The 24,585-nt window shown below is 43.3% G+C and overlaps 1 protein-coding gene and 1 pseudogene across 7 annotated transcripts in view; one reads left to right on the top strand and one right to left on the bottom strand.

Annotated features, from left to right (window-relative positions):
- Positions 1 to 21,995, top strand: part of LOC130367659 (E3 ubiquitin-protein ligase Rnf220-like) — a 65,858-nt gene extending 43,863 nt beyond the window's left edge. For all 7 annotated transcript variants that reach the window (XM_056570221.1, XM_056570222.1, XM_056570220.1 and 4 more), the window contains exons 3-12: positions 2,059 to 2,179; positions 3,060 to 3,102; positions 3,204 to 3,284; positions 9,817 to 9,859; positions 10,614 to 10,657; positions 12,357 to 12,453; positions 17,627 to 17,711; positions 18,857 to 18,941; positions 19,223 to 19,297; positions 21,256 to 21,995. In XM_056570221.1, the coding sequence (XP_056426196.1) occupies positions 2,059 to 2,179; positions 3,060 to 3,102; positions 3,204 to 3,284; positions 9,817 to 9,859; positions 10,614 to 10,657; positions 12,357 to 12,453; positions 17,627 to 17,711; positions 18,857 to 18,941; positions 19,223 to 19,297; positions 21,256 to 21,327 (746 nt within the window). In that variant the 3' untranslated portion in view covers positions 21,328 to 21,995. The remainder of the gene's footprint in view (positions 1 to 2,058; positions 2,180 to 3,059; positions 3,103 to 3,203; positions 3,285 to 9,816; positions 9,860 to 10,613; positions 10,658 to 12,356; positions 12,454 to 17,626; positions 17,712 to 18,856; positions 18,942 to 19,222; positions 19,298 to 21,255) is intronic.
- On the bottom strand, positions 10,233 to 10,352 carry LOC130267855 (U2 spliceosomal RNA; annotated as a pseudogene).
- Positions 21,996 to 24,585: the final 2,590 nt, after the last annotated feature.

Below are 24,585 nucleotides of genomic sequence, written 5' to 3'. Positions count from 1 at the left end.
GATAGATAGATAGATAGATAGATATGAGATAGAAAGATATGAGATAGATGTGAGATAGATATGAGATAGATAGATAGATAGATAGATAGATAGATAGATATGAGATAGATGTGAGATAGATGATAGATAGTGATGTGTATGCAGGATAAGAGAGGAATGTATTGAGGGTTGGGGTCCGGTGTCGGCGGAGGTCATACCCCCCATGCAGTGCTAATTGCTCCTGACACTAATAGTGGGGAGGAGGGGTCGGGGGGGGGGGGGGGGGGGGTATAAACAGGGTGTTAGATGATTCTGTGAATACAACCTCCAGCTAGGCGGAAAATGAGCAATTGACGCTGAATGAGTGTGTGTGGTGAGACACCATTACTCAGCCTGTCCTCCATGACAATAGTCCTGGCCTCACACAGAGACCCTTAACCCATTGTACATGGACACTTTCTCCTGAGTTTATCTCTCACACACTCTATTGTACTTCCTGGACACTATGGTAATGGAGGGGCCTTTCTCATGCAGTATAAGAGAGAGCACCCTCTCCTCTTCTCACTATGTCTGCATTGTCACCCTGCTCCGCTACACAATGGGGACACATGACCTTACCCGGCCTGGCCCATACGTCTTTCACTGCTGCCCCTTCCCACCAAGTGTTCAGGAATGTTCCCGATTTCACAAACAATTAGTATTTTTTTGTTGGTGCATTTTCTGCCTTTCTCTATGGTGCCTGCCCTCTGCCCACATCCTTTCAATGAGGACGAGTGTATAAGTAGGTTAGAATGACACCACAGACATGTGAGGAGAGGCAAGGCCTGGCCTTCACCATTGCTATGGATAAACATATTTGGGGTCCCATCAGGAACCATTGTTTTCTACCCCTAATCCTTTAAAGGGGTACTCTTGTGGAAAACATTTATTTATTTTTTTTATCAACTGGTGTCAGTAAGTTAAACAGATTTGTAAATTACTTCTATTTAAAAATCTTAATCCTTCCAGTACTTATCAGCTGCTGTATGCTCCGCAGGAAGTTGTGTAGTTCTTTTCAGTCTGACCACAGTGCTCTCTGCTGACACCACTGTCCATGTCAGGAACTGTCCAGAGTAGGAGAAAATCCCCATAGCAAACCTCTCCTGCTCTGGACAGTTCCTGACATGGACAGAGGTGTCAGCAGAGAGCACTGTGGTCAGACTGGAAAGAACTACACAACTTCCTCTGGAGCATACAGCAGCTGATAAAAACTGGATTGATTAAGATTTTTAAAGATGAGTAATTTACAAATCTATTTAACTTTCAGGAACCAGTTGATTTAAAAAAAATGTTTTCCAGTGGAGTACCCCTTTAACTATAAACAAAAGGATCATCAAAAAGGTCAACACCACCCCTACGAAAAGGAAATTTTGCCAATGTCTGGCACCTACAGGAACCTTCTCTATATATTATTTTAATTCCATGTACAAATATAGTTTGAAGTGTCTCCTATCTTTATTGACAGCTACTGTCTATCTACAGTATCTATTGATCAATCTATCATGGTAAAATTTAAAGAGTATCTCTCATTATAATCCTCCCAGTTCACTGCCCCCACCATGATAAACCACCCCTGTCCTTATTTATTTTTATTATTTGTTTTCTACCTTGATATTGCTCTGTATTTTCTGCTCCGTCTCAGATTCACAGACTGGGAAGGGGCGTTCCCCAGCAGGCGTGACATCGTCTGAAGCCATACAGGGGAGAACTTCCTCCCTCAGTCTGCTACACACAGCCTAGAGCAGTTCAGTTTGAGATGAGCTGTGATTGGATAAGGCTGCACACACACCCTCAGCACTCCAGACTGCACTTCCTGATTTGGGACTTCTGTCAGGCCAGCAGGAGTCCAAAGTCTGTGCAAGAGATGGGGGAAATGTGCTCTGGACAAGTAGGGAGACACCTAGTGGCAGCTTTTTTGAACGCAAATAAAACATAGAAAACTAAAAATGTTTTATTTACCATGAGGAGTGCAATAGCAAAAATTAGTTTTAATGAGAGGGCCGATTTAATACAATAATCAATTTTTTACATTCCTTGCAGATAAAAAGAGTCCTCTCACGTTACCTCTCTTGTGTCCTCTGTGTCATAAACATCTCCAGAAAGAGGAGCTCACCCAACATCTACTACAAGAAATGGACCAGCTGGCCCATCTATCGGACAGGTAAAGCCTAAGCTTCTTAAGAGCCTAAGATGGTCTCTAGCGCTCCATTTAGCCTATGAAGGGTGTCATTTTAACTTTCATCTTTCTTGAAGATTTTATAATATAAAAAAATATTAATATAAAAATAATAAATATAAATAATATATAATAAATATAAATATATATATATATATATTTAATATAAAAATTATAATAAAATATAATAAAATATAAAACATTTTTTTAACTTGACCTAACATTTGAAAAATTTAATATTAACCTGTCATATCTCCCACTGTTGACCAACAGAGGGCGCTAACATAAGGAATCCAGTGAAAGCAAGCAACTTGTCTGGCTGCTGCAAATTAGACCTTGCCCGTCTACCTTCTACCTCCTCCGTCTATATCCAAAAGGATAGAGGAGAAGGGGTTTTGTAGTTTTTTTCAATTCCACTGTCACCATTTTGTTGGTGTCTGAAGAGTGGTAAGGAACAGACTAGATGTCTCTTGATAGGTCACTGCTCTTTCGGGACTTCAAGAAAATGGTGCTGTCTCCCCCTTTCATTTCACCTAGCCTGTGCTATGCACATGTGCAGTAAGCAGCCCATGCTTTTCTATGAGACACTCTCAGTCTTAACTTTCTTATGCCCTGTGCCTGCCATAAAGCAACTGTGTAGGTGCTGTGAAGTGACACACCATAAAGAAGCTACAGTAATGGCAGCCCCCAGTACACACTTTATTAATAAATAACATTAAAACTACATTATCCTAAAACTAAATACCTAAATGAAATGCTTTATCTTGATAGAATAATTTTATTTATTTTTAAAAAATGGTGACACATTCCCTTTAGTTTTCTTATTTTGGCACAATGTATTGACCTCTTCTGTAATTCTTTGTAGTGAGTTGGACGGCGCTCCAGAATCCTCCAAAAACTACACCCAGGTGGGGATAGAGATAGTTCCAACGTTTTCTTAGAGATTCTTTTTTGACCCTTTCGTCATATTGTTCTATTGACTGTTCTTCTACCCATATTCTTCCTGTAGTCCCCACAGCAAAGACGAGACACCCGCAGTGACTCCCCACTGATGACCTCAGAGGATGGACAGAAACTGGACAGGCAACAGGTAAACCAACCTCCAGTACAGGACCACAGTAGGTTATTGCAAATGAATGTGTACTGCCAGGTTAGCCACGGTTTAACATCTGACCCTTGAAGTCAAAAAGCTACAAATTTGAGAGTAGTTCTTTTTGCTGCAGTTTCTTATGACCCAAATAGTCCTAGGAAGGTGTGTGCAATGATGAAAAGAATTTAGTCCTTAAAGGACTACTCCGGGGAACAACAATTTTTTTTTTTTTAAATCGACTGGTGCCAGAAAGTTAAACAGATTTTTAAATTACTTCTATTAAAAAATCTTAATCCTTACAGTACTTATCAGCTGCTGTATGCTCCAGAGGAATTTCTTTTCTTTTTAAATTAAATTTCTGTCTAACCACCGTGCTCTCTGCTGACACCTCTGTCTGTCTCAGGAACTGTCAAGAGCAGAATGGGTTTGCTATTGGGATTTGCTCCTGCTCTTGACAGTTCCTGAGACAGACAGAGGTGTCAGCAGAGAGCACTGTGATCAGACAGAAAAGAAATGGAAAAAGAAAAGAACTTCCTCTGGAGCATACAGCAGCTGATAAGTACTGGAAGGATTAAGATTTTTGAATAGAAGTAATTTACAAATCTGTTTAACTTTCTTACACCAGTTGATTTAAAATAAAAATGTTTTTCACCGGAGTACCCCTTTAACCCCTTAAGGACCAGGCCATTTTACACCTTAGGACCAGAGCATTTTTTGCACATCTGACCACTGTCACTTTAAACATTAATAACTCTGGAATGCTTTTAGTTATCAATCTGATTCCGAGATTGTTTTTTCGTGACATATTCTACTCTAACATAGTGGTCAAATTTTGTGGTAACTTGCATCCTTTCTTGGTGAAAAATCCCCAAATTTGATGAAAAATTTGAAAATTTTGCATTTTTCTAACTTTGAAGCTCTCTGCTTGTAAGGAAAATGGATATTCAAAATATTTTTTTATTTTATTCACATTTCCAATATGTCCACTTTATGTTTGCATCATAAAATTTATGTGTTTTTACTTTTGGAAGACACCAGAGGGCTTCAAAGTTCAGCAGCAATTTTCCAATTTTTCACAAAATTTTGAACCTCGCTTTTTTTCAGAGACCAGTTCAGGTTTGAAGTGGATTTGAAGGGTCTTCCCATTAGAAATACCCCACAAATGACCCCATTATAAAAACTACATCCCCCAAAGTATTCAAAATGACAATCAGTAAGTGTTTTAACCCTTTAGGTGTTTCACAGGAATAGCAGCAAAGTGAAGGAGAAAATTCACAATCTTCATTTTTTACACTCGCATGTTCTTGTAAACCCAATTTTTGAATTTTTACAAGGGGTAAAAGGAGAAAATGTATACTTATATTTGTAGCCCAATTTCTCTCGAGTAAGCACATACCTCATATGTCTATGTAAAGTGTTGGGCGGGCGCAGTAGAGGGCTCAGAAGGGAAAGAGCGACAAGGGGATTTTGGAGAGTACGTTTTTCAGAAATGGTTTTTGGGGGGCATGTTGCATTTAGGAAGCCCCTATGGTGCCAGAACAGCAAAAATAACCCACATGGCATACCATTTTGGAAACAAGACCCCTTGGGGAACGTAACAAGGAATAAAGTGAGCCTTAATACCCCACAGGTGTTTCACGACTTTTGCATATGTAAAAAAAATTAAAAAAAATTTCACTAAAATGTGTTTTTCCCCCCCAAATTTCACATTTTTGCATGGGTTAATAGCAGAAAATACCCCCCAAAATTTGTAACCCCATCTCTTCTGAGTATGGAGGCACCCCATAAGTTGGCATGAAGTGCATTACGGGCGAACTACAATGCTCCGAAGAGAAGGAGTGATATTTGACTTTTTGAGAGCAAATTTTGCTCGGGGGGCATGTCGCATTTAGGAAGCCCCTATTGTGCCAGAACAGCAAAAAAAAAACACATGGCATACCATTTTGGAAACTAGACCCCTTGAGGAACGTAACAAGGAATAAAGTGAGCCTTAATACCCCACACGGGTTTCACGGCTTTTGCATATGTAAAAAAAAATATTTTTTTTTCCACTAAAATGTGTGTTTCCCCCCAAATTTCACATTTTTGCAAGGGTTAATAGCAGAAAATAACCCCCAAAATTTGTAACCCCATCTCTTCTGAGTATGGAGGTACCCCATAAATGGACCTGAAGTGCACTACGGGCGAATTACAATGCTCAGAAGAGGAGGAGCACCATTGAGCTTTTGGAAAGAGAATTCGTTTGGAATGGTAGTCAGGGGCCATGTGCATTTACAAAGCCCCCCGTGGTGCCAGAACAGTGGACCCCCCCCCCACATGTGACCTCATTTTGGAAACTACACCCCTCACAGAATTTAATAAGTGGTGCAGTGAGCATTTACACCCCACTGGCATTTGACAGATCTTTGGGACAGTGGGCTGTGCAAATGGAAAATTACATTTTTAATTTTCACGGATCACTGTTCCAAAAATCTGTCAGACACCTGTGGGGCGTAAATGCTCACTGTACCCCTTATTACATTACATGAGGGGTGTAGTTTCCAAAATGGGGTCCCATATGGGGGGGGGTCCATTGTTCTGGTACCATGGGGGCTTTGTAAACACAAGTGGCCTTCAATTCCGGACAAATTTTCTCCTCAAAATCCCAATGGCGCTCCTTCTCTTCTGAGCATTGTAGTGCACCCATAGAGCACTTTACATCCACATATGGGGTATGCGCTTACTCAGAAGAAATTGGGTTACACATTTTGGGGGGATTTTTTTTATTTTCCCTTGTGAAAATGAAAAATTTAGGGTGACACCAGCATTTTAGTGAAATTTTTTTTTTTTCATTTTCCCTTCCAACTCTAATGAAAATTTGTCAAACACCTGTGGGGTGTTCAGGCTCACTATACCCCTTGTTACGTTCCGTGAGGGGTGTCGTTTCCAAAATGGGGTCACATGTCTGTATTTATTGTTTTGTGTTTATGTCAGAACCGCTGTAAAATCAGCCACCCCTGTGCAAATCACCAATTTAGGCCTCAAATGTACATGGTGCGCTCTCACTCCTGAGCCTTTTTGTGCGTCCGCAGAGCATTTTACGCCCACATATGGGGTATCTCCGTACTCAGAAGAAATAGCGTTACAAATTTTGGGGGTCTTTTTTTCCTTTTACCTCCCGTGAAAATAAAAAGTAAAGGACAACACCAGCATGTTAGTGTAAAAAAAATTTTTTTTTACACTAACAGGCTGGTGTAGACCCCAACTTTTCTTTTACATAAGGGGTAAAAGGAAAAAAAGACCCCCAAAATTAGTAACGCAATTTCTCCCGAGTACGGAGATACCCCATATGTGGCACTAAACTGTTTCCTTGAAATACGACAGGGCTCCGAAGTGAGAGAGCGCCATGCGCATTTGAGGACTAAATTAGGGATTGCACAGGGGTGGACATAGGGGTATTCTACGCCAGTGATTCCCAAACAGGGTGCCTCCAGCTGTTGCTAAACTCCCAGCATGCCTGGACAGTCAGTGGCTGTCCGGAAATGCTGGGAGTTGTTGTTTTGCAACAGCTGGAGGCTCTGTTTTGGAAACACTGCCGTACAATACGTTTTTTATTTTTTATTAGGGGGACAGTGTAAGGGGGTGTATATGTTGTGTTTTACTCTTTATTATGTGTAGTGTAGTGTTTTTAGGGTACATTCACACTGGCGGGTTTACAGTGAGTTTACCGCTAGGAGTTTGCGCTGCGGTGAAAAATTTGCCACAGCCCAAACTTGAAGCAGAAAACTTACTGTAAACCCGCCAGTGTGAATGTACCCTGTACGTTCACATGGGGGGGGCAAACCTCCAGCTGTTTCAAAACTACAACTCCCAGCATGTACTGACAGACCGTGCATGCTGGGAGTTGTACTTTTGCAACAGCTGGAGGCACACTGGTTGGAAAACCTTCAGTTAGGTTCTGTTACCTAACTCAGTATTTTCCAACCAGTGTGCCTCCAGCTGTTGCAAAACTTCAACTCCCAGCATGTACTGATCGCCGAAAGGCATGCTGGGAGATGTAGTTGTGCAACAGCTGGAGGGATCGCAGCTACAACTCCCAGCATGCAGAGACAGTTGTTTGCTGTTTAGGCTTGCTGGGAGTTGCAGTTTTGCAACATCTGTAGAGCTATAGTTTAGAGACCACTGCATAGTGGTCTCCAAACTGTGGACCTTCAGATGTTGCAAAACTACAACTCCCAGCATGCCCAGACAGCAAACTGCTGTCTGGGCATGCTGGGAGCTGTAGTTTTGCAAGATCTGGAGGTGCACAGTATAGAGATCACTTTGCAGTGGTCTCAAACTGTAGACCTCCAGCTGTTGCAAAACTGCAACTCCCAGCAAGCCTAAACAGCTCTCTGGGCATGCTGGGAGTTGTAGTTTTGCAACATCTGGAGGGTTACAGTTTAGAGACCACTATAGTGGTCTCAGACTGTAGCCCTCCAGATGTTGCTAAGTAACTCACCGGCTTCCGTTGGATCCAGGGAGCTGCGTCGCAGTCCTCTTCTTCCGCCGATCGTCGCCCGCTGCCGCCGCTGATCGTCGCCGCTGCCGTCGCCGATGGGTAAATGGATCTTCGGCGCCGGTCCCTGTCGGTTTCCCCGTTCTGCCCCGCCTATTGTGGGTGGGCAGGACGGGGAAACCGAAAGTAAACCCCTCCGCCCCCGATCTGCTATTAGTGGTCGCGTCTAGACCACCAATAGCAGAGATAGGAGGGGTGGCAACCCTGCCACCTCACTCCTATCGCTACAGGGGGATCGTGGGTGTCTAGGACACCCGCGATCCCCCTTCTATTCCGGGTCACCGGGTCACCATAGACCCGTATGACCCGGAATCGGCGCAAATCGCAAGTGTGAATTCACTTGCGATTTGCGCTGATCGCCGACATGGGGGGTCTAATGACCCCCTGGGCATTTGCGCGGGGTGCCTGCTGATAGATATCAGCAGTCACCCCGGCGCGATCCCCGCCCGGCGCGCAGCGGGGACCGAAATTCCCACGGGCATACAGGTACGCCCTTGGTCCTTAAGTACCAGGGTGCAAAGGCGTACCTTTACGCCCTTGGTCCTTAAGGGGTTAAAGGGGTTATCCACCATAAGGAGATTTTAGTAGTACGTACCTGCCAGAAATGGGTATTTCCTGTTGAATTTCGTTCTCTAAACTACACATCCCATAGTTCCATAATTTGTAAGCAAGAGGTCACTTTCCTCCCTCCCAAACATCAGCCACCCCACCCATTGAAACACACCTGTGATCCCTTCAATGCAATACACCAGTGTTTTCTAACTCTCCCACCCAGCCGTCGCTCCACCCATTGAAGCAGTACAGACTCCCCCTGATCACCTGACTAGTGATGTCAGGTCTCAACGCACTGCAACCTGGGAAATCCAGAGACATGAGTAATTTTGTATGCTGTTAAAAATAAATATTGGGGCAATAATCACAGAAGAATTGTGAGAAAACCGTCACACACAGGTACAGACACTATATTATGAACTACACTAACTGTACAGCCCCTGTAGCATAGTCAAATAAAAAAAAATCCTGGAATACCCCTTTAAGGTCATATCCTCTGGTTGGTCCGAGGTACTTCAGCCAAACATTGGCAATGGTTAATCTACACAAGTGAGGTATCAACTCTGTACTGTGGAAGTAAGTAAATAGAGATGAGCGAACTTACAGTAAATTCGATTCGTCACGAACTTCTTGGCTCGGCAGTTGATGACTTAACCTGCGTAAATTAGTTCAGCCTTCAGGTGCTCCGGTGGGCTGGAAAAGGTGGATACAGTCCTAGGAAAGAGTCTCCTCGGACTGTATCCACCTTTTCCAGCCCACCGGAGCACCTGAAAGCTGAACTAATTTATGCAGGAAAAGTCATCAACTGCCGAGCCGAGAAGTTTGTGACGAATCGAATTTACTGTAAGTTCGCTCATCTCTATAAGTCACTTAACCATGTGATCATGTGAAGTCCCAAAAAGCTTTTCGTAGATATAGGGTAACTGCAAGCTGAAACTTGCCTACTCCTCCATATACATGAAGTTTGGCCCAGTCAAGCGTGTAAGCTGGATGGGGATACACACAACATGCTAAAACCCAACCAACTCATCCTGTTTAAAGGGGTACTCCACTGCCCCAGCGTCAGGAACATTTTATACCCAATGCTGGGTGCCCCTCGTGTCGTCACGCCCCCTCAATGCAAGTCTATGGGAGGGGGCGTGGCTGCCGCCACGCCCCCTCCCATAGACTTGCATTGAGGGGTCGTGGTGTGACATCATGAGGGGCGTGGCCACGAGATAACAACCTCGCAGCCCGCACCCAGCGTTCGGAACAAAATGTTTCCGACACTGGGACAGTGGAGTACCCCTTTAACCCTCATAACTCCTAAAGGGAGACATTAGGCAGTTTGGTTGCCCCAAGACACATTAGATGTGTTGGTCCAATATGTATAGCAATGTTTCTTCTAATGTACAGTATATGTTTTGTACAACCCTCACCATCTCCCCTTCTCTTTATCACCAGGTTTTTCAGCAGATTAGGTGGAACAGAGAAGAGCGATTGGGAGGTAAGATCATCCTCCATCTTTGAACATTTCTATCATTTGAACATGTTCGCTCCAAGCCAAGCCTATATACGTATGGGGGTATCAGGAAGGATGAATACCATACGCATGCAATAGCTGTTGGCCAAAGGTCCCTTCAGTCAACAGCTATCTCTCCCGATCCCTCCATGCACATGATTTTCAGGCTTGGTCAAGTGTTCATGTGTACCAAAAGAAGAGGGTAAGCTGCTGCCAGATTTCTCTGGGGGGGTTTTATTACTCAAAGAACAAAAGCATTAGGCAATTGAAATCCAACATTGGATCTAGACCCTCCCAGCCTCATGGCGAGACCTGGAGATCTGGACAGCCGTCGAGCTGATTCTTCAGAACCAGCACCTGAAGGTCCTGGTACACCTGCCCCCTCCATGCAGCATCCATCCTTCATCAATGGCAGAGACTAGACCACTGATAAGAACAGATACTACACTTGATCTTAGCCAAAAGGCCGAGAAGCGAGAAGAGAGACTTTAAAGAGAAACATGGAGGTTGCAAAAAAAAAAAAGGCTTTTTAGCATAAGATCCTCTTTTTTCAGACAGAATAGCTAAAACAAGGCAGCAATACAGATAACTGCACAGACTTGTGGAAAGGTATATAGACGATGTAACAATAATGATTCCGACCTTTCATGCATGATTTTTGTAAAGTGGATTTATGAAGATGTTTCTCTTATCTTCTGTTCTCTTACTTGATTCTTTTTTTTTTTTTTTTTTTAAATAGCAAGGGCCGGGAGGTGCAAAAGACAACGACTGAATCCAGAAGAGGTGAGTCGACAATTTACTTTGCATATATGTTGATATTTTAGTGACACTCATCACATGATTAGAGGGCATTCATTCTTTCCAAAACTCATCACAGTGATTTGATTCTTTAAATATGATGTTGATGCATTAAAGGGATACTCCAGAGAAAAAAATTTTGTTTTCAAACCACTGATGCCAGAAAGTTACACAGATTTGTAAATTACTTCTGCTTAAAAATGTTAGTACTTTTTGAAAGGGGTGAGAGTCCATTTTACATCAAAAATTTCACGCCAGCATTTTGGTAGTGTAGAAATCACGGAAATCTTTTATTTTTTTATTTTTTATTTTTTTCTTACATTTTTTGGAAAAAGGTGTTATTTAATCAATTATTGGAAAAAAAATAATTATTAGAAAAGGTTAGTTAAAAAAAAAATATATTTTTTTTTCATGGTCACTGCATCTGAACTCACATTTAAGCCCTAGAAATGTTTGATTTATACATTTATCTGGGCTCTAGTACAGATGGAATATTACATGAGATGCTTCTGTCAGAATTTTCTGTGATGTAAAATTTGGTGCCAAACTCATCAATTTTGGCGCAAAAAAATTCAATATGGCGGCTGCAAAAGAAATGTTGGCACCAAATTTGTCAATTTTTGGCAGGCAAAAAAATAAATAAAAGTGGCACAAAAATGAATTTTCACATATTTTCACATTTTCAAAGCAGCACAAGAGACCTTTGTGAAAAAATGTGAGAAGAAAAAAAAAGTGTAATTATTTTAGCTGAAACAGAAATTACAGTAGTTTTTGAATATCTCCCCCAATATTGATAAACTTGTTAGGATAATAAGTGCCACATTGGAAGAATAGATGCATCATTGCAACATTGTAGATATTTCGATATAATTAGTTTGATTGAGGTCTTCTTGAGAATGTCTAATCCTTGAGATACAACATTAATTATAGAGATGAACAACAACGAGGTCAACTACCTTAGAGAACCTTTACTAGTATGTAGGGAACCATGTTGTGTTTAAATAATACCAGGTATAAGATATCCGCTAACAGAATGAACATAAACCCATGAACCATCACATTGATCTAGGCAACACATTGATCTCCTGACACCACATGCTGCTAATTCAGTTGGGTCAACCCAATGGGATGAGCCACCATGGTTAAATCGGAGAAGGAGTAAGAAACTAAAGAGGATAGCACCTTGTGTAATTCTGCAAGGAGGAGAAGGGCTTCTGAGTCTTGGACTCTCATCTGAGGTAGAACCTGGGTCCATGTGTGTGTCCTCCCCCCCCCCCCCCCCCGTATCAGGGGTACTTGTGTGATTATCAGGCTGCATGTCGTCAGGGATTTGACCGATATCCACTATGTGGAACCCGTAGTATCAGGACGTCATAGAGCAGTGGTCTCAAACTGTGGTCAACGGCTATCCTGGCATGCTGGGAGTTGGAAGCTTTACAACATCTGAAAGGCCACAGTTTGAGATCACTGTCATAGAGGGAGGAGAATATCCCAATGTGACACTGCCCAATGAAGATTGCATCTTCAACCGGATCTTCATTGGGCAGCGCCACATTGGGTTATTCTTTTTCCTCTACGACCACCATGGTTAAGGCTTTAAAGGGACAATCTGTGGTCAAACATATTTGTATGGACATAACCTAAGGGTATCTATGGCTAATTTCTTGTTTCCTTTTTTGCCCAGCCTCTGAGAGGGGTTCCAGCAGACAGTGAAGCCACAGAGGAAAACCACTGGGATGATGAGATGCGGAGCCCGGAGAAGGCATCTTCCCATGGAACAGGTGAGCAAGACGAAGACTTTGGCATTGTAGGCAAAAATAATATTAAAACAGTTCTGACAACTCGAAACTAACAGGACCTGAAAACCTTCATGTGATGGATGTGGCCCTACCAAACGCAATATCAAAGAGATGTTGCTTTTGTTTTATATGGAGGTTTAGGCCTCTAATGATCCAGTTACAAATTCTAATTCTAAAACTTTGAGGGTATATCTACAGATATCTACAGAAGTCGAGAGTTCAACTTTAACTAGGTCGCCATAAGAAACTTGTCTATTCTCTATACCTGACATCTGGAACCTCAAACATGTCTCGACAGGCAAATTTGTTTCCTATGAAACTGACTATAGTCTCAATGAGTATCTCATACCGGAAACTGTATTACAGTATACAGATCTTTGTACTATATATGTGCTATATAAGTTGAAGAAAGTAAAATATTCAATGGAATGGTATGGGGTCTACTGTATAGGGTCTGTTGTTACAGGTCTAACTCCTGGTACCCTAACAAGCAGCTAAATTTGCCAGGGAATTTTTAGGGAAAATCCAATAGGGCAGCCATTGAAACAGATCAGCTCTATAATATTGCCTAATGTAGGGGATCTGAGTTAGAGTCATCATCTATGTTCCTATGCCCCGTAGGGTATATGGATTGGGAGATGTTTTCATGAACATTTAAATGAAATGGTGCAGAACTCCAAAAGAAAAACCTCTATAATAAGCCAAACAATGTGCCGCCTGCCTACTGACCTCTTGCTACGTCCTTGTTCTCACTACCATGCTGCCAGCCCTGACCTTCTGCTATTCTGACTACGAGTTGCCATATTCCTCCTTTGCCACGTTTTCTCCTCAGCAGCCTGTGTGGACAAGTCGTGTCAGGGATAGCGACCTGGGTGCCGCCTGCTGCAGCAAGTCCATCCCGCTTTGCGGCTCTGGTGCTCACAGTGAGATCCGGTCATGGATCCCACTTGGGTGCCTCTGACTGATGTTATGGATCTCTCCACAATTGTGGCTCAACAGTTGCAGCAGTTAGCCCTTCATGCGCAACAACTCAATCAACTATCTGCCATGATGCAACAGCTTCTAGCCAACCAGCAGCCGCAACATGCTCCTGTGTGTCCTCCTGTGCCTGCAGCTCCTTCTGGATCCAAGCTTCGTTTACCCTTGCCTTCGAAGTATGACGGAGAGCCTAAGTTGTATAGAGGCTTCGTGACTCAATGCTCTATGCATTTGGAGCTCATGGCTGATCAGTTTCTGACGGAGCAAGCTAAAGTGGCGTTTGTGGTCAGTCTTTTGTATGGTAAAGCCCTGGCCTAAGCTACTCCTCTCTGGGATCGTAACGATCTGGTGTCTTCTAACCTACAGGTTTTTCTCTCTTAATTTCGCAATGTCTTTGAAGAACCTGCACGGGCCTCCTTGGCCGAGACGGCACTTCTGAATCTCAGTCAAGGGAACTCCTCAGTAGGCGACTATGCTTTTCAATTCCCCACTCTTTCTTCTGAACTGGCTTGGAACGACGAGGACTTGTGAGCTACTTTCAAAAAAGGACTGTCTAGTAGAATCAAGGATGCTCTTGCAACATGAGATCCTCCATCTACCTTGAGTGAGCTTATCCATTTGGCCACTCAAATTGATGTGCATTTTGCTGAGAGCCAGGAAGAACTTCGTCTGGAAAGAGAACCTGTCCGTATTCTGCAATTTCCTTGTCTGGCATCCGTGTTCCAGCATCCACCTCTACCCTCTCCTATGTCTCCTGCCGAAGAGGCAATGCAGGTGGATTGGTCTCGCCTAAAACTGCAGGAAAGATTCCCATAGACGCAATGAGAATTTGTGCCTATATTGTGCCAGTCCGAAGCATTTTCTCAAAGACTGTTCTATATGTCCTCAGCATCCGTGAAACGCTCGCACCTAGGATTCGTGGGAGAGGCATCCCTAGGTGTGAATACTACCTCTCCTCGTTTGACCATGACAGTTCAAGTTTATACTCCTGCTAAGACATGTTTCTTCGCTTCTGCCTTTTTGGACTCCTGTTCCGCTGGAAATTTCATTGATGCCTCTCTGGTCCATAAACATCATCTTCCATTGACTTGACTTGCTAAGCCTATGTACATTTCCTCTGTCTATGGAGAAAATCTGAACTGTACTGTGCTTTTCTGCACTGAACCTCTGGATATGCAAGTGGGTGTGTTACATAAGGAGAAAATTGAGTTCTACGTGCTTCCACGTTGTACTTTGGAGCTTCTTCTCGGTCTTCTGTGGCTTCAATGTGACAATTCACTCCTCAACTGGAGGTTTGGTAAGGTCACCTACTGGGGATTCTTTTGCCAAAAACACTGTCTTGAGCCTACCCTGCCTAAGTCTATGTATATCCCTTCTTCTATGCCAGGATTGCCTTCCTTATCAAAACTACTCTGATGTATTCAGTGAAAAGCAGGCTGAAATTCTTCCACCACATCGTCCCTATGACTGTCCTATTGACTTACAGCCAGGGACTTCGCCTCCCCAGGGAACAATTTATCCTTTGTCTGTTCCAGGAACACAAGCCATGACTAAATATATCCAAGAGAACCTCCAAAAGGGTTTCATCCGTAAATCCTCCTCCCCAGCCGGAGCTGGTTTCTTCTTTGTCGGGAAGAAGGATGGTTCTCTTCATCCTTGTATTGACTACCGGGGACTTAACAAAATTACAATAAAAAATCTGTATCCTTTGCCTTTAATTTCTGAACTTTTTGATCGTCTTCGGCGAGCATACAAGATTTTTTCCAAATTAGAACTTCGGGGAGCATACAATCTCATTTGGATTTGTGAAGGAGACGAATGGAAGACGACCTTTAACACTTGAGATGGACACTGTGAATATCTCGGGATGCCATTTGGCCTCTGTAACGCTCCAGCTGTCTTTCAAAAATTTGTTAATGACATTTTCCATGATTTGTTTTACACATGTGTTGTGGTATATCTTGATGATATACTGATCTTCACATCCAACTTGGAGGATCATCATTCTCATGTCCGGCAGGTTCTTCAGCACCTCAGGAATAATCCTCTGGATGCCAAGCTTGAGAAGTGCCTATTCAAGAGATCAAGTCTTCCCTTTCTTGGTACCATTGTGTCTGGTCAAGGTCTTCAGATGGATCCTGGCAAGTTGTCTGCAGTTTTGAACTGACCAAGACCTACTGGCCTATGGGCCATTCAGCGTTTTTTGGGGTTAGCTAAGTACTATCGTGTCTCTCACAAAAAAACAAAACTGTAATCCCAAGAATTGGCTTCCTGAGGCCAATGAGGCCTTCTCTCGACTAAAATCTGCCTTCGCCCCAGCACCAGTTATCTCTAGACCTGATCCTGAGAAACCCTTCTATCTGGAGGAAGACACATCATCTTTAGGAGCTGGTGCCATCCTGACTCAAAAATCCTCCAAGGGCAAGACTGTAACCAGTGGCTTCTTCTCCAAGACCTTTTCGCCTGCAGAGAGGAATTATTCAAATGGAGATCGGGAACTTATCACTATTAAGCTGGCATTGGAGAAATGGTGACATCTTTTGGAGGGCTCTCCTCATCCTGTTAACATCTATACGGATCATAAAAATATCTTATACCTTCAAACTGCTCAGCGTCTGAATCCCCAGCAGGCTAGATAGTCCCTTTTCTTTTCAAGGTTCAATTTCTCCATTTATTTCCGTCCTACAGACAAGAATGTCGGAGCCGGTGCCCTTTCTAGATCCTCCGATGTGGTTGGTCTGGACTCTACTCGTAGGCATATTGTCATATTGTTCCTCCTGAGCATTGATTTCTGCTACGCCTGTCAATCTTCTGCAAGTTCCTCCTGGAAAATCATTTGTGCCTTCTCGACTCAGAAAAAGAGTCTTGAATTGGGCACATTTTTCCTTGCTGGTGGGTCATTCTGGAGTACGGAAGTCCATTCAACTTATTTCTCGGCATTACTGATGTCATCCGGTGGGCCCGGGATTTGCATTGCGGGACGCGCCCACATGCAAATCTTGGGCCGACACTCACCTCCTACTTCTTCTGTTTCCTCTGTGTTCTCACACCACCAGTGCTTGCGTCCCCGCCTCCTAGTACGCACGTGCGCTGGAGCTCTGGGATTTAAAGGGCCAGTGCGCCCTAAATTAGTGTTTGCACCTGTCCCTTCTCTATAAGTATGTGCACCTCCTCTACCTCTTGCTGGATCTTTGTGTGCCCAGTGCCCTAGTGAAAGCATTTATTGTGTCTTGCCTTACCATGTTCCTGACCTACCTGTTCCATGACCTGACCTTGTTCCTGTGCCGCCTGCCTAATGACCTCTTGCTATGTCAGGGGTAGCGACCTGGGTGCCGCCTGCCGCAGCAAGTGCGTCCTGGTGAAAACCAGCGGCACCTTAGACTATGCTCCCTGACATGGCCCAAGCCATCATTCACACAGGCTCAGCGGATCTACTACCTCCTTGCCGCTTACTGAGTGCAATAGCAAAAATTTTTTTAATGAGAGTGCCCATTTAAGTTAAGGACAGTCAAACCATAGGTTTCCATCTGAGGCAGATTACTAGAAGATACTGAGGTTTTCCGCTTTTCTCTAACATTTTCCAAATTATCTTTTGGTCCTACTCGCTAATATGTCATGAGACAATGAAATAAAGCATGAATGTGGGGCTTACTATTCTTTTCTTTAGTCGGCCCAAGGTACTTTAGATCAACAGTATAAATCACCATGTTCTACTACAGGACAAATCTTCTAGGCTCTTAATTCTGTCTTCAAGTTGTCCTTCTGGCCTACCTCTTTTTCCGATTCAAGCCATGATAAATGGACCCATAATAAATGAATGGCTCTAGAATGAGCTTCATATGGGGTAATCATCTTCAGGACTTTTTGTCTCCCTATTTTAGCATTGTGCCCAAAGTAAAGCTAACTGTTGTATCCTCTGGTAGTCCTCCGATCTACACAAAGTGTTTCACAGACTAAAACCTATCACTACATTCATAAAATTTATCTTAAAAAATGCAATAAAACACTACTGAAACTCAAAAAACTTGCAAAAAGTGTGCTGAACACCTTGGTCACCGTGAACATGTCTACAAATCTTGTAGTCAAGAAGAGAGCATCTTATTGGAAATTTACAGTTCTTATAGCCTAGTTGAGTTTCCATGGATTTACCAGTTTTTTTTTTTTTTTTATCTCACAGGTTGTAGGGGATCTCCAGGAATCATTTCACCCAGTCACAGTGAAGACTCTGACAGTGAAGAGACCCCAGCTTCTTCTCATGCAAAGTGAGTTGTTCTCAGTTATCCATGTTGCCCTTAGATCTGATCATTGTTACCAATTGGTGTAAGTTCGATTTCAATGTAGAATCCAACTTTCTTATGACCACAGTATAGATTTCTCCCACAAGACTGGGAACCATGAAGAAACCATGAGGAATCCTGTTTAGCATTTTTGATGGACCCAGATGCAAACCCCTTTTAGAACGTGAAGGAATATCTTTGGTTCCCCGGTGAACAGTCCAATCCTTCTTGCTTGGAAAATAAAAGAACATCTTAAAGGGGTACTCTGCCCATAGTCATCTTATCCCCTATCCAAAGGATAGGGGATAAGATGTCTGATCACTTGGGACCCCCTGCGATCTCCCTGATGCACCCAGCGTTCGTTTAGAGCGTCGGGTGCAGTGTCGAAGGATCGTAATGTCACGGCCACGCCCCCTCAATGCAAGTCTATGGGAGGTTGCGTGATGGCTGTCATGCCCTCTCCCATAGACTTGCATTGAGGGGGGCGTGGCCGTGACGGCACGAGCAGGCCATTACCGTGACGGCACGAACCTCCGGCATGGAGCGAAGTTCGCTTATAGCAGCGATGTCTTGGGTGCCGCAGCCAAGATCATGGGGGTTGCCAGCAGCGGGACTCCCGCGATCAGACATCTTATCCCCTATCCTTTGCATAGGGGATAAGATGTCTAGGGGCGGAGTACCCCTTTAAGAACGTAAAGACAGTGTGGCCTACTTGGATCTTTAGATGACCATATACAATTTCTTGCCCTAATTGATCATGAATTAAGAAAACCATACACATTAGGACCATCCAACGTAGGACCATCCAACCTTCTAATGTGTATTGAGGTCCTCCTCATAATCCCCTCGATGGCATATGTCAAGGAGGTTGGAAGAAATGGCTGTCTGTCTTAGTCAAGTAGCAAGTTTCAACACCAGGTGCCCCGTGTCTGTTGTATCTATCTGTTAAAACATTAGATGATATAACTTCTTCTGGGGATGGGACTACTCTTTGTAGCCCTAGATATTTTACGGACAGTGTCTAATCTTCATAAAATCCGAGACCATCATATTTGTTCTTTGATCAAACATGTTGAAAGTATATGTTTTTTTTACAAAAAATAATGGCCCTATTATTTTGTTACCTTCAGTGAAGAAAGTTTGGGGGCTCTTCGAGAGAAGATCCACGAGTTGACTGAGAAACTCAAGAATACCCACACCTGTCACATTTGCCTGGTAAGTCTACTATGCCACCACTTTGCCACCAATGTTGGATGTTGACTTGGGGCAACAGTTGCCCATCGGTCGTCTGGAGTGGTCTCAAACTGTGGCCCTCCAGACGATGCAGAACTTCAACTCCCAGCATGCCCGGACAGCCAACGGCTGTCCAGGCATGCTGGGAGTTGAAGTTCTGCATTGTCTGGAAGGCCGCAGTTTGAGACTTTGCCAATGCAAATTGTTACCTTGGTGCCATTTGTATATAGCTCCTTTATGTTGTATTTTGTTTTCTTATATAGGATGCGTACACCGTCCCTGTCGCTTCTATCCAATGCTGGCATGTTCACTGTGAGGGCTGCTGGTTGAGGGCACTGGTAAGAAACAAAGCATTGTGCGACAAAATTGAAGAAAAAATTTCATTTTGTAAATTTGGGGGGCTTCCGTTTCTACACAGTGCATTTTTTGGTCAAAATTACACCTTATCTTTATTCTGTAGGTCCATACGGTTAAAATGATACCCTACTTATATAGGTTTGATTTTGTTGCACTTCTGAAAAAAATCATAACTACATGCAGGAAAATGTATGCGTTTAAAATTGTCATCTTCTGACCCCTGTAACTTTTTTATTTTTCTGCATACGGCCCGGTATGAGGGCTCATTTTTTGCGCCGTGTTCTGAAGTTTTTATTGGTACCATTTTTGTGTTGATCGGACTTTTTGATCACTTTTTATTCATTTTTTATGATAAAAAAAAAGTGACCAAAAATACGCTATTTTGGATTTTGGAATTTTTTTGCGCTTACGCCATTGACCGTGCAGTTTAATTAATGATATCATTTTATAGTTCGGACATTTACGCACACGGCGATACCACATATGTTAATTTTTATTTAAACAGTTTTTTTTTATGGGAAAAGGGGGGTGATTCAAACTTTTATTGGGGAAGGGGTTAAATGACCTTTGTTAACTTTTTTTTCACTTTTTTTTTTGCAGTGTTATATCTCCCATAGGGACCTATAACACTGCACACACTGATCTCCTATGCTGATCCCTGCAAAGCCATAGCTTTGCACGGATCAGTCAGATAGGGGCTCCATTGCTCAAGCCTGTAGCTCAGGCTTTGAGCAATCAATCGACGATCGGACGCCGCGGAGTCAGGTAAGGAGACCTCTGCCTACGTCCCAGCTGATCAGAACATTGCGATTTTATCACGATGTCCCGATCAGCCCGACTGAGCTGCCGGGAAGCGTTTACTTTTGTTTTCAGACATGGCGGTCAACTTTGATCGCCGCATCTGAAGGGTTAACAGCACGGCACATCAATCGGTGCTGCACGCTGTTAGCCCAGAGTCCCGGCTATTGTTAGCAGCCGGGACCGACCCAGTGTGATGCGGGGTCACGACGTAGGGCGTACAGGTATGCCCTAAGTCCGTAAGAGGTTAAATGGGCACTCTCATTAAAGGGGTACTCTGGTGGAAAACTTTTTTTTTTTTTAAATCAAATGGTGCCAGAAAGACAGATTTGTAAATGACTTCTATTAAAAAAATATTAATCCTTACAGTACTTATTACCTGCTGAATACTACAGAGGAAATTATTTTCTTTTTGGAACACAGAGCTCTCTGCTGACATCACGACCACAGTGCTTTCTACTGACACCTCTGTCCATTTTAAGAACTGTCCAGAGTAGGAGAAAATCCCCATAGCAAACATATGCTGCTCTGGACAGTTCCTAAAATGGACAGAGATGTCAGCAGAAAGGATCGGAAGGATTAAGATTTTTCAATAGTAGTAATTTACAAATCTGTTTAACTTTCTGGCACCTGTTGATAAAAAAAAAAGTTTTTCACCGGGGTACCCCTTTAAAACTCATTTTAGCTTTTGCATGTACTTTGTTAGAAAATTAAGTTTCCTGTTTTATTTGTGTTTAAAAAAGCTGCCACTAGGTGTCTCCCTACTTGTCCAGAGCACATTTCCCCCCATCTCTTGCAGAGACTTTGGACTCCTGCTAGCCTGGCAGAAGTCCAAAATCAGGAAATGCAGTCTAGAGTGCTGAGGGGGGGGGGGGTTATCATGATGGGGGCAGTGAACTGGGAGGAATATAAAATTTAACATGATTATGAGAGGTACTCTTTTGGGAGGTCACCAGAAAGCTATAGTGAGCCAGGCTTGTAGGCCACTTGACTTTCTGTGGAGTATAATGTTGCTTTGGATGTGATTGGAGACTTGATGTAGCAGGATAAGCTAATATAGAAGCCATAATGGTGGCCAATGGCTGATAAGTTCTATCATACAAGGGATTTACATTCTCCTCTACCTATCTTTTCCTTCCAGGGATCAAAGAAGCTTTGTCCTCAGTGTAATACGATTACATCCCCCAGTGACCTCCGTCGAGTTTACCTGTGACCTATGAAGATTTCTAGAGAACAGTAACCTAGTGAAGAACATGGCTACCTCTAATGGATTAAGACTGTCTTGAGCCGTCAAGAGGCTCCAGAGTGATCTGCTCCGTGTCTCCATGTTGGTTGACCTCGTTTCTATATTTCCAGCAATAGCCACACAGGATCGAGGACATGATCTCCTGCAACCCAAACTTTGGCTTCTTAGATGGCCTTTGACCTCCCCCTATTTATACCACCAGTAATCCTGATTTGTGATCTATGAGCTCAGACTCAGAATACAAATTCTTGCCGGTCTTTGCTCGTGTATACACTGGTTATTGACAACTTTTTGGAGGCATTGCATGTAGATGTTGCAGAGCTACAATTACCGCCATGAAAGTGCATTGTGTGTTCTTGCAGTTCTGTGGAAAATATGTCTGTCATGACGGGGGGCAGGGAGAAGTGAGCCCTAAGCTGTCCCTAGAAACACTTTCCCTGCCTACTTGCCCATCTGCCCAAAATGATGGATCGACAACTTGGAGCCGGTCAAAGTCAAAAACTTGGCGTCAAAGTCAACAAAACAAATGGAACTGTACATAGTCGGGGAACAAGTCAGCAACATAACCGGAATACAATAACCAACAAACAAGGAACATACAAAATACTAAAACCCGACAAATGTACTAAAACAAAGCAGGCTAATATATATATATATATATATATATATATATATATATATATATATATATGGATAAAACTCAGGACAAACAGACAAAAACTAAAGTGTATAATAAACTGGACATGGTCAGAATACAGATCTAATTACCAGCCCCAGTAGCACCTCAAGAGGCCTTTTATACACTCCATGGACTGGAGGGTTAAATCTTCCCAAACCAGTGAGAATTAGCACAGAAACTGTTCAGACACAAAAACAATGTCTGAACAGGACCCAAAGAAGAAAAATGCAAAAACACAGAAACTGACATTACAATGTCACATTTGCCAAACTCAACTCTGCACCAACCTTTAAAGAAAAACGTTCACCCGTTCACCCGCACTATTACCCGATACACTGGGTTATAGTGCAGGTGAACAGGAGACCGATACTATACCTACCTGCAGTCCGGAGCCCCGATCCTCCAAAGGTTCCCCTCTTCCAGTGCTGACTTGCGCTCTGGAGGCGGGCCTGCTGGCTGGATTTTAATATTCATAAACGCTGGTGCCTACTGAGCGTTCATGTGACCGGCGCTTATGAATATTTAAATCTAGACGGCGGGCCCCACCTCCAGAGCGCAAGTCAGTGCTGTAAGAGGGGAACCCTTGGAGGATCGTGGGTCTGGACTGCAGGTAGGTATAGCAGTCCATGACCCCGCATCGGTCTCCTGTTCACCCGCACTATAAGCCGGTGTATCGGGTTATAGTGCGGGTGAACGGGTGACCGTTTTCCTTTAATATACTGTTCCAGTTACTGTCCCCATATGCCATAACTAAAAGGGTGATTGCCCCAATGCATATAAAAAAAAAAGACACTTCCTGTTGTTGAGAACCAGGGGCACTTGAACACTTTTGCCCTCTACCAGAAAGCTTGACCGAGACAAGTCTGGACTGGAGGCTGATGCACCCTGGCCAGGTACCCGTTCTGACAGCTCCCGCTGCTGAGTACTGGACACTTGGGCAATTTCACCCATGTGTAAGGGCCGTTGTGCTTTGGGAAAGGGAGCCCTGTCAGCAATTCAGTGCATGTCCTATTTTTTCTCTCCACACAACTCCTGTAAAATACCAGACACCGACAGACCCATTTCAAGTCATCTGGATCTGGTGGGGCCCTGTGGTGTCAGTTGTGCTCCAACCTATTCTGGGTCTGTTCGACACACAAAAAAAAAAAAGAGCCGAATGGACCCAGAACAGGTTTGAGCACAATGCCAGTGTGAACTCAGCCTTACTCTGCTCCCTCTGGATCTTCTTCTTGTTGGACAGCAAATGTGGGGGCAGGGGGAACATATATGTAATGTCTGTCAGCTGAAAGTTCATATGCCAACAGTTATCTCTCTACCGATCCATTCATATACAGTGAAACCACTTTGAGAAGACCAGCCAAAATTGCATGGAAAAAGTCATCTACTATAGGGGTGGGTTTCTCAAAATAAACGACCACTATGCATAATGTATGGCAGACTGAAAATCTGACAAAATATGTCACGGTATATGTACATTCGGCTCAGTGGAGCAGTCAAGTGTTCAGAATGGACAGAGGAGGGATAAGATGCTGCCAGAGCACTCTCAGAGAGTGTAAGGGTTGGAAAGTTGAACATGCCTGATCCTTCTGTTTCCCGAGATCAGGAAGCCCCCATATACATTGGTCAATCGCCCCTGTCCCCTGATGACGCTCCATTGGGTGAAACATGTTAGAGAGCTTCTGCTTTAATTTTTATAGTGACACCATTTCTGTATTGTTCTGCAAGACACATATGTTCCCTGGTCTGCAGTCTGTACTCTGCCAAAAAAAAGTAATTATAAAAAATTGTTGGAGAGACGACTTCAGATTTTCTTAGCCATTTTTCTTCCTTTTAGGTGCATTGAAGCAATAAAAGTCACTGTGTCAGTCCACATACCATTTTCTTCATTTCTTTGTCCACACTGCATTGTTTCGGGGTGGGGGGGGGTTGGTCCACTTCACAGATGCATGTGGAGATGGGTGTTTTTTGTATTGGTCCTGGAGACATAGAGCGATTCTTGTGTAGATTCTTGTGTAGATGATGACGATCCAGTGTGTCTAGTGGGGTGAATGAGCCGGGCTGAGTGAACGGATACTGAACTGATGTTAATGGTTGTATTGTTCATGTGTTTTTTTATGATGTTTTAATAAAGTTTGCACATTGAAGGACTCCTCTTGTTAGTGTTTTTATGCTTTTTATTTAAAGGTCACACTGGTTGGAGCCAATGATTCTGTTTCGCAATATGCCCGCACGTGGTACCTTTAGAAAAACAGAAACTTGCTTTCCTTACACATAAATCCCCATTTGTTTCCCTCCTCAACCTTGGTTTTGCCGAGTAGTTTCTTTCACAACATCCAAGACTGGCACTTCTTTGAAGAAAAAGGAGCTCAGGCAGATATTGAAGGAAGTTCTGGCCACAAATATGTCCCCCACCTACATAGAGGACATTACCGCATGAAAAACAGGTCATACATGGTGCCAAGAAGGGGGAAGATGGACTTCTTTATAGACACAGAGAGTACTTCAAAATAAGGTTACAATTTTTTGTTGGGTCTAAAACCAGGTAT

This window comes from Hyla sarda, chromosome 4 (assembly GCF_029499605.1).
Source record: "Hyla sarda isolate aHylSar1 chromosome 4, aHylSar1.hap1, whole genome shotgun sequence".
Classification (NCBI taxonomy): domain Eukaryota; kingdom Metazoa; phylum Chordata; class Amphibia; order Anura; family Hylidae; genus Hyla; species Hyla sarda.
This window is presented reverse-complemented; position numbering and strand designations above follow the sequence as displayed.